The sequence below is a fragment of the Conger conger genome, chromosome 10, assembly GCF_963514075.1.
Source record: "Conger conger chromosome 10, fConCon1.1, whole genome shotgun sequence".
Taxonomy (NCBI): Eukaryota; Metazoa; Chordata; class Actinopteri; order Anguilliformes; family Congridae; genus Conger; species Conger conger.
In genome coordinates, this window is record NC_083769.1 from 51,487,450 (window position 1) to 51,503,168 (window position 15,719).

At 42.5% G+C, this 15,719-nt stretch overlaps 1 protein-coding gene across 1 annotated transcript in view; it reads left to right on the forward strand.

The window, feature by feature from the left end:
- The first annotated feature begins 2,413 nt into the window (after positions 1–2,413).
- The window catches only part of slmapb (sarcolemma associated protein b), a 33,366-nt gene continuing 20,060 nt past the window's right edge, over positions 2,414–15,719 (forward strand). The window contains exons 1-7 of the mRNA XM_061259175.1: positions 2,414–2,611; positions 4,061–4,208; positions 4,367–4,460; positions 4,954–4,990; positions 10,980–11,057; positions 12,133–12,222; positions 12,886–13,012. Of these exons, the coding sequence (XP_061115159.1) occupies positions 2,414–2,611; positions 4,061–4,208; positions 4,367–4,460; positions 4,954–4,990; positions 10,980–11,057; positions 12,133–12,222; positions 12,886–13,012 (772 nt within the window). The remainder of the gene's footprint in view (positions 2,612–4,060; positions 4,209–4,366; positions 4,461–4,953; positions 4,991–10,979; positions 11,058–12,132; positions 12,223–12,885; positions 13,013–15,719) is intronic.

The window sequence follows — 15,719 nt, forward strand, 5'->3', positions numbered from 1 at the left end:
GGCAGATGTTTTGATTGCTGGTTATATTAGTTTGTTGGCAGATGTTTTGGTTGCTGGTTATATTAGTTTGTTGGCAGATGTTTTGGTTTCTGGTTATATTAGTTTTGTGAGCGCATTCTCATGCTGAAGGAAACTGTTATCTTGTCACAGAATGCCTGTGGAACATCCTGTCTCACACAGAGGAGGAATTCCCCAAATGTGGTTTACTGGAGAACAAATAAGAGACAGAAGTGCTGAGATTATAGAATGGCCATGATCAGGGAAAGTAACCACAGTAAGCAGTCAGAGGGCTCATAACCTTTATCCTGCAGCTCATGGCAACATTCGCTCTAGCATTGAGTCACACACCATGAGCACACTGTACCATGCAGCCTCAATGTTTTTAAAGACATTTTGTCAGACAATAAACAGATGAGATCGGATGAAATGGCTGTGTGGATCAGATCAGATGAATTCAATTCAATTTTTGTATAGCGCTTTTCACAGGAGACTGTCACAAAGACACTTTACAGAGCAACACAGCAGAGAATTAAACATATCAGCCCTAAGCCCCCAATAGCATGTGAGGTAAACGACTCCCTTAGGGGAGAAAAACCCTCAAACAGTGGCGAGAAAAAACTCCCCGATGGGAAGAAATCTCGACAGGAACCCGGCTATAGGGGCACGCCTATCCTGACCTATAGGCTTAATGTATGAAACTAGTAGGTAAACTAGAAAGTCAATTTGGAGGGATGTAGAGTCCAGAGTTCAGAGGGGAGCAGGATGAATCTGTAGCTCCAGGATGTAGTGAGGCATGAGCTGGACCAGGGAGCAGCAGGGAGCAGCAGGGCTGGACCAGGGAGCAGCAGGGCTGGAGCAGGGAGGAGCAGGGCTGGAGCAGGGAGGAGCAGGGCTGGAGCAGGGAGGAGCAGGACTGGATCAGGGAGGAGCAGGGCTGGACCAGGGAGCAGCAGGGAGCAGCAGGGCTGGATCAGGGAGGAGCAGGGAGGAGCAGGGAGGAGCAGGGCTGGATCAGGGAGGAGCAGGGAGGAGCAGGGCTGGATCAGGGAGGAGCAGGGAGGAGCAGGGCTGGACCAGGGAGGAGCAGGGAGCAGCAGGGCTGGACCAGGGAGGAGCAGGGAGGAGCAGGGAGGAGCAGGGCTGGATCAGGGAGGAGCAGGGCTGGACCAGGGAGCAGCAGGGAGCAGCAGGGCTGGATCAGGGAGGAGCAGGGAGGAGCAGGGCTGGATCAGGGAGGAGCAGGGAGGAGCAGGGCTGGATCAGGGAGCAGCAGGGCTGGATCAGGGAGGAGGAGGGCTGGAGCAGGGAGGAGCAGGGCTGGAGCAGGGAGCAGCAGGGCTGGAGCAGGGAGGAGCAGGGCTGGAGCAGGGAGCAGCAGGGCTGGATCAGGGAGGAGGAGGGCTGGAGCAGGGAGGAGGAGGGCTGGACCAGGGAGGAGCAGGGCTGGACCAGGGAGGAGCAGGGATGCCGCAGTCCATGACCTTAGAGCAGCGCCCCAAAGGCAGACCACTGAACACAGGGCAGAGGTTCAGGCGCTGACGTGACCTCGGGTTCCTGGGCGGAACGGAGCAGCATTGGCGTCTGTTATATTTGGAGTCTGTGATTCAGACTCGCCCTGGACTGAACATTTATACTGAACAGTTGAATGAACAAACTGATATGGTCCACATGTTGCAAACTATTTCATATTATAGTGTTAAAACTGCATTTTACAAAACGTAGGAGGCCATCTAGGTTACTTTGTCCGGTAAATTTGAATGCCCATTTCATTTTAATTTATGTGACTGACTACAATGACTACACTACACTTCATTAGCAGTCTGGAATTGGGAATGCTAAACAGGGGTGACACCTACAGCCTAGAGCTGGGATTGACTGTGAGTGGACAAGAACTTTTAAAACAAAACAAAAAAGAACGCATTTCAACGGCGGTAGTCCCTTAATTGCAGATTAATAGCAAAACTGAATTATATGATAGCTCGCCTGTATGCTTGGAATTTGACTAATTCACTTATTTTATTTTGCAGTCTGTTGGGCTAGCGAGTGAACTGCAGACTGCACGGGCTTCATTGCGGGAAAACTGCGCTGTTGCACGGTAACAAATGTTTATAATCTCGTGTTTAGAATTGAATTTACGAATTGACTCGAATTGTTCGATGGCAAGACGAAAACTAACATGATTTTTTAGTCACTGGCTAGCCTGTTTAAGTGGTCGTAAAACCGGTAAAAAGAAAAGAAAAAGATCAAGGGATGCCAAGTTGCAAACTAGCTGCTGAACTCGATTTTTTTGTAGTGTTTTTTTTAACCTTTCAGTAACCGATGAGGCAGTCTGAAAGTGTCTTGTTTGGATTTGGAATTATTCTCTTTAATCCCATTCCCTGGTTGGACTAGTCTAATTGCCCTAAAAACGCAAATGTTTCCAGCGCTGGTTGTGTTTATCAGCTGCCAGAATTCACACCCATTTCAGGAGCGCCACGTGTGCCTCGGGGCACCCGTTAAGATCGGGCGCACCGTGGCGCGATCACGACCGGCCGAAAACAACGCCATCTTTGACTGCAAGGTGCTGTCACGGACCCACGCTCTCCTCTGGTTCGACCGCAAGTCCGCCGCGGTAGGTAACTATAGGACTGTCCGGTGGCAAACTGACTGTTAGTTGAACAAACCGATGTCGTTGGTGAGTGTGGGTCTCTGTCCAACTCCACTCTAAACTGTCATGTAATAAAACCCTGCATATTTTATACAATAATTAAGGGGTCACGGGGTTTGCAGTCCTCCTTGTCAGGTGTGTGTATACTCTCCGGTTGAAGGGTGTGTGTGTGTGTGTGTTCTTATGCCAGCAGCTGAGTTGAATAAGTCTCAAGTCTTAACCTCTGAGTCTCAAGTCAAGTCCCTAGTCACCAAGCTCAGGTCAGGTCCCTAATTTCAGGTGTCAAGTCCTCGAGTCTCAAACGTAGGGTGTTTTATGCCAGTTTAACTTTTTTTAAATTCAGGTAATATTAAATTGTTAATTATATTTGTACAAAAATAAACTACACAGATAATGTTAGAAATAATAGTCATTTTATTGTTTTACAATTTGGACAACAGTGATCACTTGTCTGGAGTGCAATTTGGGCAGCTACTCAAACAATCAGAATAAGCCCCCACCAATTGGCTGTGGCAGTTTGAACCAATTTTCAACCAATGAGCTTGAATGTTGTACAGCTGTACAATGTTTTGATACAGAGTGACGCCGGACACTTTTAATCCCAAATCTATGTGAGTGAACATGTCAGTGAGGCATTTCAATAATAGGGACAATGTTTTAACACAAAAATCTTACATATTGTACCTTTAGCTATCAGGGGGAGTTCTGAAACAGAATATAGAACGTTCAATTTTATTTTTGAAATTGGGACGATGTTTGGTCGATGGCATATTCAAAATGGGCACATCGCGTCTGTGTGTGAGTGACCTGTAGCAAACAAACGTAATTATTTTTGTGGCTTTTCAAAAGACGCACAAAGTTCGACGTTGTTGCAATCCCGTAGGATATTTTTTATTTCGCAAACACCAGTCCTTTTTTTCCACAACAACTTCAAGTCCAAGTCATAGATGTCAAGTCTCATGTACTTTTCATTTTGGCAAGTCAAGTTTAAAGTCATCAACTTTGTCCACCACTCTGGCCAGCAGCTATCCATCATGCACTATGCTCCTACCAAATGGCTGAAGGTAAGCAGGTGTGGGCTTGGTTGGTACTTGGCTGGGAGACCTCCTGGGAAAACTCAGTTGCTGCAGAAAGTGGTTTTGGTGGGCCAGTAGGGGGCGATCTTCTCTGGTCAAATTATCCCCAATGACACTGTGGAGACCTTACCGAATGAGATGTTAAACCCAGGTTCTGACTCACTGGTCATTAAAGATCCCATGACACTCTTCACAAAGAGTTGGGGGTTCTCCGGTGTCCTGAATAAATTCCCAGCCCTGCCTCTTTCAACCTGCCACCTAATCATCCCCCGATTCAATTGGCAAACATTAAGCGCTGTATAAATGTAGTGATCTGTCTCTCTGGCTCTGTGTGCAGTTCTATCTGCAGGACTCTGGCAGCAGCAACGGCACGTTCATCAACCACAGGAGGCTAAGCCCCCCCGGGGAGCAGAGCCCCCCCTCACAGATTTACACCGGTGACATCATCCAGTTTGGGGTGGACGTGACTGAGAGCAGCCCTAATGGTATGCTGGAGTGTACTACCGAGTGCACACTACTGAGGGTTCATAGGGCCCAGCTATCTCAGAGTGTGCACTACTGAGGTACTGTACTGCATATAGCTTGCATGCTAAGCTTCATACAGGGGGTAGTACAGTTGAGCCGAATGTAAATGTGATTTCAGTCTCTCATGGATGCGTGGTGTCCACGGTCTGCCTGTTTCCGCCTGGCAGTGTGGAGACCTCCCTTCCCTCTGTGGAAGAGCCTCCTCCTCCTCAGTAAGACTGGAGTTATTATCGCTGTCATTCGTCAAAACAGTGCGTGGGGGTGTAGCTGCATGTGTAGTGGGGGTGTAGCTGCATGTGTGGTGGGGGTGTAGCTGTGGGTGTAGTGGGTGTGTAGCTGCAGGTGTAGTGGGTGGGGGTGCAGGTGTAGTGGCGGTGTAGTTGCAGGTGTAGTGGGAGTGTAGCTGTGGGTGTAGTGGGGGTGTAGCTGCCGGTGTAGTGGGTGGGGGTGCAGGTGTAGTGGGGGTGTAGCTGCCGGTGTAGTGGGTGGGGGTGCAGGTGTAGTGGGGGTGTAGCTGCCGGTGTAGTGGGTGGGGGGTGCAGGTGTAGTGGGTGGGGGGTGCAGGTGTAGTGGGTGGGGGTGTAGGTGCAGGTGTAGTGGGTGGGGGTGTATTTGCCTCAGTATTTAGACGCAGGTTAGCTGGGTAAACTCTGTATCCAGTGCTCTGTTTTTCTAAAGTCTCCATCCCTGTTGTCCTCCTCTCAGTTCCAGTCTGGTGACATCACTGCTTCACCTGGAGAAGGTAAGAAGCTGATTGGCTGTTTCTCTCCTCAGTGGCTGATCACGTTTCCTCCAGCGACAGATCCTCACTCACTCTGTAGCTGTCTTGTTTACTTGGCCGTTCTGAGTGAACTGTCAGGGTGAGTCACACACAGCCGGCCGCGGGGTGTGGAGCGTTTCGGAGCCCTTTTTGACCCGCTGGGCACTCCCCGCTGGCTGTGTGTATTCCCTGTTCCAGCTCTCAGGATATAAAAGCATGGCCCGCCGGCGACCTCTCCTGGCCACAGTGTGAAATGTCTGATCCACGCAGCTACTGTTGTTTTCTCAGTGAAACTGCAGTGCCTTGTTTCACCACTAGATGGTGAGACAAACTTAAAATGTGGATCGCAGCAATGTTTGAAAACAATCCCTGCTTCATTCAATGGGTGTTGTAGAAAATTTAAGCAGTACACCAACAATTAAATCCAGGAAGTGTTTGTAAATTAATTACATGAATTCATTGAAACTAATGGGCTTAATTCCGAGTTATATTGTTCATGTATAATGGGTTTGAGTTTACGTAGTGCCATTATCCAGCTTGCAAGTTTCATTACCACATTCTGTACAGCCCTCAAACTGAGCTTTTAAACTGTCTGTAAACACACCTTTAAACATCACTGAGCTTTTAAACTCTATAAACACACCTTTAAACTTCACTGAGCTTTTAAACTCTATAAACACACCTTTAAACATCACTCAACTTTTAAACTCTTTAAACACACCTTTAAACTTCACTGAGCTTTTAAACTCTATAAACACACCTTTAAACTTCACTGAGCTTTTAAACTCTATAAACACACCTTTAAACATCACTGAGCTTTTAAACTCTATAAACACACCTTTAAACATCACTGAGCTTTTAAACTCTATAACCACACCTTTAAACTTCACTGAGCTTTTAAACTCTATAAACACACCTTTAAACTTCACTGAGCTTTTAAACTCTATAACCACACCTTTAAACGTCACTGAGCTTTTAAACTCTATAAACGCACCTTTAAACGTCACTGAGCTTTTAAACTCTATAAACACACCTTTAAACATCACTGAGCTTTTAAACTCTATAAACATACCTTTAAACGTCACTGAGCTTTTAAACTCTACGAACACACCTTTAAACATCACTGAGCTTTTAAACTCTATAAACGCACCTTTAAACTTCACTGAGCTTTTAAACTCTATAAACACACCTTTAAACTTCACTGAGCTTTTAAACTCTATAAACACACCTTTAAACTTCACAGCTTTTAAACTCTATAACCACACCTTTAAACTTCACTGAGCTTTTAAACTCTATAAACATACCTTTAAACGTCACTGAGCTTTTAAACTCTATAAACACACCTTTAAACTTCACTGAGCTTTTAAACTCTATAAACATACCTTTAAACGTCACTGAGCTTTTAAACTCTATAAACACACCTTTATACTTCACTGAGCTTTTAAACTCTATAAACACACCTTTAAACTTCACTGAGCTTTTAAACTCTATAACCACACCTTTAAACTTCACTGAGCTTTTAAACTCTATAAACACACCTTTAAACTTCACTGAGCTTTTAAACTCTATAAACACACCTTTAAACTTCACTGAGCTTTTAAACTCTATAAACACACCTTTAAACATCACTGAGCTTTTAAACTCTATAACCACACCTTTAAACATCACTGAGCTTTTAAACTCTATAACCACACCTTTAAACTTCACTGAGCTTTTAAACTCTATAAACGCACCTTTAAACGTCACTGAGCTTTTAAACTCTATAAACACACCTTTAAACATCACTGAGCTTTTAAACTCTATAAACATACCTTTAAACTTCACTGAGCTTTTAAACTCTATGAACACACCTTTAAACATCACTGAACTTTTAAACTCTATAAACACACCTTTAAACTTCACTGAGCTTTTAAACTCTATAAACATGCCTTTAAACTTCACTGAGCTTTTAAACTCTATGAACACACCTTTAAACTTCACTGAGCTTTTAAACTCTATAAACACACCTTTAAACTTCACTGAGCTGTTAAACTCTATAAACACACCTTTAAACATCACTGAGCTTTTAAACTCTATAAACACACCTTTAAACTTCACTGAGCTGTTAAACCATATAAACACACCTTTAAACATCACTGAGCTTTTAAACTCTATAACCACATCTTTAAACTTCACTGAGCTTTTAAACTCTATAAACACACCTTTAAACTTCACTGAGCTTTTAAACTCTATGAACACACCTTTAAACATCACTGAACTTTTAAACTCTATAAACACACCTTTAAACATCACTGAGCTTTTAAACTCTATAAACACACCTTTAAACTTCACTGAGCTTTTAAACTCTATAAACACACCTTTAAACTTCACTGAGCTTTTAAACTCTATAAACACACCTTTAAACTTCACTGAGCTTTTAAACTCTATGAACACACCTTTAAACTTCACTGAGCTTTTAAACTCTATGAACACACCTTTAAACTTCACTGAGCTTTTAAACTCTATGAACACACCTTTAAAATTCACTGAGCTTTTAAACTCTATAAACACACCTTTAAACGTCACTGAGCTTTTAAACTCTATAAACACACCTTTAAACATCACTGAGCTTTTAAACTCTATAAACATACCTTTAAACTTCACTGAGCTTTTAAACTCTATAAACACACCTTTAAACTTCACTGAGCTGTTAAACCATATAAACACACCTTTAAACATCACTGAGCTTTTAAACTCTATAAACACACCTTTAAACATCACTGAGCTTTTAAACTCTATGAACACACCTTTAAACATCACTGAGCTTTTAAACTCTATAATCACACCTTTAAACTTCACTGAGCTTTTAAACTCTATAAACGCACCTTTAAACGTCACTGAGCTTTTAAACTCTATAAACGCACCTTTAAACCTCACTGAGCTGTTAAACTCTATAAACACACCTTTAAACATAACTGAACTTTTAAACTCTATAAACACACCTTTAAACATCACTGAGCTTTTAAACTCTATGAACACACCTTTAAACATCACTGAGCTTTTAAACTCTATAACCACACCTTTAAACTTCACTGAGCTTTTAAACTCTATAAACGCACCTTTAAACCTCACTGAGCTGTTAAACTCTATAAACACACCTTTAAACATCACTGAGCTGTTAAACTCTATAAACACACCTTTAAACATCACTGAGCTTTTAAACTCTATAAACATACCTTTAAACTTCACTGAGCTTTTAAACTCTATGAACACACCTTTAAACATCAATGAACTTTTAAACTCTATAAACACACCTTTAAACTTCACTGAGCTTTTAAACTCTATAAACACACCTTTAAACTTCACTGAGCTTTTAAACTCTATAAACACACCTTTAAACTTCACTGAGCTGTTAAACTCTATAAACACACCTTTAAACTTCACTGAGCTTTTAAACTCTATAAACATACCTTTAAACTTTACTGAGCTTTTAAACTCTATGAACACACCTTTAAACTTCACTGAGCTTTTAAACTCTATAAACACACCTTTAAACTTCACTGAGCTGTTAAACTCTATGAACACACCTTTAAACATCACTGAGCTTTAAAACTCTATAAATACACCTTTAAACATCACTGAGCTGTTAAACTCTATAAACACACCTTTAAACTTCACTGAGCTTTTAAACTCTATAAACATACCTTTAAACTTTACTGAGCTTTTAAACTCTATGAACACACCTTTAAACTTCACTGAGCTTTTAAACTCTATAAACACACCTTTAAACTTCACTGAGCTGTTAAACTCTATAAACACACCTTTAAACATCACTGAGCTTTAAAACTCTATAAATACACCTTTAAACATCACTGAGCTTTTAAACTCTATAAACACACCTTTAAACGTCACTGAGCTTTTAAACTCTATAAACACACCTTTAAACATCACTGAGCTTTTAAACTCTATAAATACACCTTTAAACGTCACTGAGCTTTTAAACTCTATAACCACACCTTTAAACTTCACTGAGCTTTTAAACTCTATAAACACACCTTTAAACTTCACTGAGCTTTTAAACTCTATAAACACACCTTTAAACATCACTGAGCTTTTAAACTCTATAAATACACCTTTAAACTTCACTGAGCTTTTAAACTCTATAAACACACCTTTAAACTTCACTGAGCTTTTAAACTCTATAAACACACCTTTAAACTTCACTGAGCTTTTAAACTCTATGAACACACCTTTAAACATCACTGAACTTTTAAACTCTATAAACACACCTTTAAACATCACTGAGCTTTTAAACTCTATAAACACACCTTTAAACTTCACTGAGCTTTTAAACTCTATAAACACACCTTTAAACTTCACTGAGCTTTTAAACTCTATAAACACACCTTTAAATGTCACTGAGCTTTTAAACTCTATAAATATACCTTTAAACGTCACTGAGCTTTTAAACTCTATAAACACACCTTTAAACATCACTGAGCTTTTAAACTCTATAAATACACCTTTAAACTTCACTGAGCTTTTAAACTCTATAAACACACCTTTAAACTTCACTGAGCTTTTAAACTCTATAAATACACCTTTAAACTTCACTGAGCTTTTAAACTCTATAAACACACCTTTAAACTTCACTGAGCTTTTAAACTCTATAAACACACCTTTAAACATCACTGAGCTTTTAAACTCTATAAATACACCTTTAAACTTCACTGAGCTTTTAAACTCTATAAACACACCTTTAAACTTCACTGAGCTTTTAAACTCTATAAACACACCTTTAAACATCACTGAGCTTTTAAACTCTATAAATACACCTTTAAACGTCACTGAGCTTTTAAACTCTATAACCACACCTTTAAACTTCACTGAGCTTTTAAACTCTATAAACACACCTTTAAACTTCACTGAGCTTTTAAACTCTATAAACACACCTTTAAACATCACTGAGCTTTTAAACTCTATAAATACACCTTTAAACTTCACTGAGCTTTTAAACTCTATAAACACACCTTTAAACTTCACTGAGCTTTTAAACTCTATAAACACACCTTTAAACTTCACTGAGCTTTTAAACTCTATGAACACACCTTTAAACATCACTGAACTTTTAAACTCTATAAACACACCTTTAAACATCACTGAGCTTTTAAACTCTATAAACACACCTTTAAACTTCACTGAGCTTTTAAACTCTATAAACACACCTTTAAACTTCACTGAGCTTTTAAACTCTATAAACACACCTTTAAACTTCACTGAGCTTTTAAACTCTATGAACACACCTTTAAACTTCACTGAGCTTTTAAACTCTATGAACACACCTTTAAACTTCACTGAGCTTTTAAACTCTATGAACACACCTTTAAAATTCACTGAGCTTTTAAACTCTATAAACACACCTTTAAACATCACTGAGCGCTTGTGCACTGTCTGCTGTGAGCACGCTGCATGATCTAGCTTTAATCTGAAGCCTCTTGACAAGTTCCATCAACTCTGTCTTCGAAACATCTTAAATATCAGCTGGCAAGACAGGAGAACCAACACCAGCATATTGAATAATAAAGTAAAAACAACAAGTGTTGAAGCCTTAGAACCAGCTCATAAGATAAGATACACTTTTATTGAACCCCGTGGGGTAATTTGTCCTCTGCATTTGACCCATCCTAGTTACCTAGGAGCAGTGGGCAGCCACAGTGCAGCGCCCGGGGAGCAATGTGGGGTTAAGGGCCTTGCTCAAGGGCCCAAAGGCTGTGCGGATCATTTTTATTGTGGCTCGACCGGGATTCGAACCACTGACGTTGTGGCTCCCAGTCATGTACCTTAACCACTACGCTACAAGCCGCCCCAAGTGGTCATGTTGTTTGGATGTGAGACATATGTCTCCTGTACTCCCAGCTTGTAAATGAGGTGGACAACAGAAGAGATTCAAAGACGTGTTAAAAGCCAATCTTGTGCTCTTTCTACTCTGTAGGATATAGGCCTAGCAGATGAAGAGCAGCTTTTTTCCAGGATTGAGATCATGGAGGACATGCTCCAGACTTTATCTGGGGTGAGTTCTGGCTCAGGCGGCACGGATGGTGCAGTGGGTAGCACTGCCGCCTCACAGCAAGGAGGTCCTGGGTTCGAATCCCCGTCGGCCGGGGCCTCTCTGTGCGGAGTTTGCATGTTCTCCCCGTGTCTGCGTGGGTTTCCTCCGGGTACTCCGGTTTCCTCCCACAGTCCAAAGACATGCAGGTTAGGCCGATTGGAGAGTCTAAATTGCCCGTAGGCATGAGTGTGTGAGTGAATGGTGTGTGTGCCCTGCGATGGACTGGCGACCTGTCCAGGGTGTATTCCTGCCTTTCGCCCAATGTATGCTGGGATAGGCTCCAGCCCCCCTGCGACCCTGATCAGGATAAGCGGGTTCAGATAATGGATGGATGGATGGAGTTCTGGCTCAACCCCCCTGGTGCAAACTGGTGACGCCTTCAGCAAGGTGAACCCAAGCCAACATTAGCCAACACTCTCAAACATAGTTCCTGTCTTTGTACACTATGGACGTGCTAACATTAGCTAATGATATTGAGAAAGTTGTGTACTGCCTTCAGAAAAATGGCCGCTGAAGGCAGTTTGGTAGCACTTCTGTTCTGGTTCTCATAGCCAGTATATAGCTCCTTCATATGCCTACATAATCATTCCTAAATGCTTATGTCAATAACTGCAACTATTCAGTGATGTCTCCAATGATGACACTAAGTGGCACTATGGTGATATACCAACTAACTTACACTCATCACTTTCCTATTGGCATTTGTTGGAATTTATGAACAGAAGTATTTAGCTATGTCTATGTAGTGCTTGTGAATGTTTACGTCATGTTTAGGAAGGAGTTATATACCCTGGTGTCTATGAAAGACTTCACAGACCCTCAGGCAGGTGGAGATGAGGAGCCAGGTGTCTTCGTGTAAGCTGCAGTCTTGGAGACTCTCAGTCTGTTTAAACTACACGAGTCGAACTCACTCAGATTTTTACCTATTCTAGTATATCTCTAACTGGCTGTGTACAGCAGCAGTACGTCATCAGTGATTGGCTGGGCTCAGTGCAGGTGGCCCCTGATTGGCTGTGCTTTCCCCTGTGTTTCCCAGTGGTGCGGCCTCCACCTGCGGCAGCTGAGAGCATGCGCTGGGCAGGAGCTCAACATGGCTGTCGACCTCGTCAGGGACCTGACCCTAAAGGCACGGGCTCAATGCTGTGTGTTTGTGCATGATAATCGCGGTGTGTTCAGCAATAATAATAATAATAATAATGCATTTTATTTATAGTGCACTTTACATTTGGAGACCAAATCTCAAAGTGCTACAGGGTAAAAACAGGGAATAAAACACCCAATAAAATAAAATATAAAAACTAAGAAAAGGCTTTAGTAAAGAGGTAGATTTTTAGCCCTCTTTTAAAAGCATCAGTGGTCTGCGGTGCTCTCAGGTAGTCAGGGAGCAGTGTGTACGTTATAGTCCTGGAGTGTACAGCGGTGTGTTTGTACGCTATAATCGCGGTGTGCTTGTACATTATAATGGAGGTGTGTTTGTACATAATAATCACGGTGTGTTTGTTAGTTATAATGGCGATATGTTTGTCCATTATAATGGCGGTGTGTTTGTACATTATAATCATGGTGTGTTTGTAGGTTATAATGGCGGTGTGTTTGTACATTATAATGGCAGTGTGTTTGTAGGTTATAATGGCAATGTGTTTGTACATTATAATCATGGTGTGTTTGTAGGTTATAATCGCGTTATGTTTGTACATTATAATCGCGGTGTGTTTGTACATTATAATCACGGTGTGTTCGTTTGTTATAATCGTGTTGTGTTTTTACGTTATAATGGCGGTGTGTTCAGGTGGCCGAGAGGCAGCGGGAGGAGAGGATGCAGAAGCAGGTGCAGCTCCTCCTCCAGAGTCTGAAGGCGCAAAAGCAGGAGCCGAAGACGAACAGTGACTCAAAGCAGCATCTCACATCTCTGCAGGGTAACTGCGCATCATTGCAGATCACTGTGCATCACTGCACATCACTGTGCATCACTGCGCATCACTGCAGAGCAGGCAGGAGACAGCAGGGGGCAGTGTTTGATTCTAATATTTTACTTTCTTCCTTGTCAGTTAAAGAGAGAGAGTGAGCGCTAGGGTCTACTCTCTCTGTAGACCCTGCTCCTACAGAGAGAGAGCGCTGTGTTACTCTCTCTCTGATACAGACCCTGCTCCTACAGAGAGAGAGAGCGCTTTGTTACTCTCTCTCTGATACAGACACTGCTCTTAAAGAGAGAGAGAGAGCGCTTTGTTACTCTCTCTCTGTAGACCCTGCTCCTACAGAGAGAGAGCACTTTGTTACTCTCTCTCTGTAGACCCTGCTCCTACAGAGAGAGAGCACTGTGTTACTCTCTCTCTGATAGACCCTGCTCCTACAGAGAGAGAGAGCGCTGTGTTACTCTCTCTCTGATACAGACCCTGCTCTTAAAGAGAGAGAGAGAGCGCTTTGTTACTCTCTCTCTGTAGACCCTGCTCCTACAGAGAGAGAGAGCGCTGTGTTACTCTCTCTCTGATAAGAGACCCTGCTCCTACAGAGAGAGAGCGCTTTGTTACTCTCTCTCTGATACAGACCCTGCCCCTACAGAGAGGAAGAGGGCATTGTACTGTAGTTCACACAGTAATGGGTTACTAATCAAAGCCATAAATCATTTTTTGTTAGGTTGAAGGTCTTAGTTCTGATGATGTAATCTGTGCATCTTAAAGACTTCAGCACTTCATGGACATTACAGAGGTTTTATTTTTGTGGATGTAAATAAGCATTTCAGCTGCTGCAATGAGTAGGCTGTTTCCTCACAGTTCTGCTGTTCGCTTCTATTGACTGCTTTTGTCATTCAAATGTATCCAGCAATGTACATGAAATGTGCCTTTTTTTGTACAATAATAAAAATATTATTGTTATTTAGCTGATGCTTTGGAGCAATGCAGGGTTAAAGGCTTTGCTCAAGGGCCCAACTGTTATGCAGATCTTGTCATGGCTACACCAGGGCTTGACTAAAATTCAGTCACCAGGTCCTTCGCCAATATAACGTAGTTATTATTTCTGAAATAAATAAATATAAATATGGGCATTGAAATCCTGGAAAAGTTTCTCTATGGCAGCCGCACAGCAGACCTACCAGAGAAACAAAAAGGTTTTTAGTTTTGGTTCTGAGTGAGCCTGTCTCTGGGTTAAAATCATGTTTTAATGGAAGTGTTCCTCCTGGACTCTCTGTGGGTTTATTGAGCTGGAAGTGAGTTAATTGCATTGGCCTTGTTCAAACCACTTGGGCCCTGTGTATTAATGGGCTCTGTTCCCCTGGGACACCCTTTTCTCCATTAAAACCTGAGTCAGACGTCAGCTAAATACAGACTTTCCATAAATAACACAGTTACAGTGTGTATGCTAATAAACATAAGCGCCCTGTTTTATAATGAGCCCCAAATATGGTGTGTTTTAGATGAACACACAGTGACTCCATGAACACACAGTGACTCCATGAACACACAGCGACTCCATGAACACACAGCGACTCCACACTAGCCCTGACCCTAACTGCGGTTCCTGCTCAGAGGACTTGTGTGATGGAGGACCGCACGCACACACAAGGTCGGTCAGCATGTGAAAGCTTCACACAGAAGGGGCCGGCCTGTGTGTTTAAAGCAGATTACCATGGTTAATCCCGGTAATGATCTGTGTGTGTGATGTTTCACTGCCTTCAAGTGTAAATACTGGGGTTTAGTGACGCACGTCACATCTCTAAGACTGTTTTTTAAAAGAAATATGATTAAAACAAGACTCTAACAGCGCACAGGTCTCTGGGTAAAGGCTGAGTAGAGATTGAATAGGGGCTGAGTAGAGACTGAGTAGAGATTGAGTATTCCACCAGCGCTGTGTGGTTTCCAGTACATATTTTCTCTCTGTGCTCTTGGTATAGGGCCGGAGCCTCTGTGCTATTATGTACAATTATATTATCAGCTGTGTGTAGGAGAAACTTATGTTATGTAAGATTAGATAAGATAAACCTCTATTGTCTCAGAGAGAAATTTGAACTCTTACATGCCAATGGTGGGTCTGTGGCTGTGTGTATCGGGGTGGTTATGTAGGTTGCCATGGCGGTATGTTAGGTTGCCGTGGCGGCTGTTGGTCTGAACAGCGGGGCTTTCACAGGACTGCATTTCTGTGTCTCCAGAATAACCCTGAGGAAAGATCCTGTCAAGATCTCTCTCTCACGCTATCTGTGTGTCTATCTCTGTATCTCTTTCTCACGCCCTCTGTCTTTCTCTCTCTCTGTCTCTCTCTCTCTCATTCACACACACACACACACACACACACACACACTCTCTCTCTCATGTACTGACTGCTGATCTCTTCATGTGGAAAGCTGGCCGGGCCAGATTAGCGTGATTAGTGTGGGGTTAGCGTGATTAGCATGAGAGCACCACAGGTGTGGACTAACAGGATGTCACTGTGCCGCGCCCTGATTGGCCCCTGCTGCAGGGGGCTGCCACGCACCCTGCCCCCCTCCCGCTGGTCATGCGCTAGCCTTTTCTGCCACAGATCTGCTCTCTGCGTGGAGAACAACATTACAGGGTTAAAGCATTCAGCCCAGGGCCGTGAAGGGCTAATTTGTTATGTTTGAAAGAGGACATTTTGTCCAGAGTAAGCCCC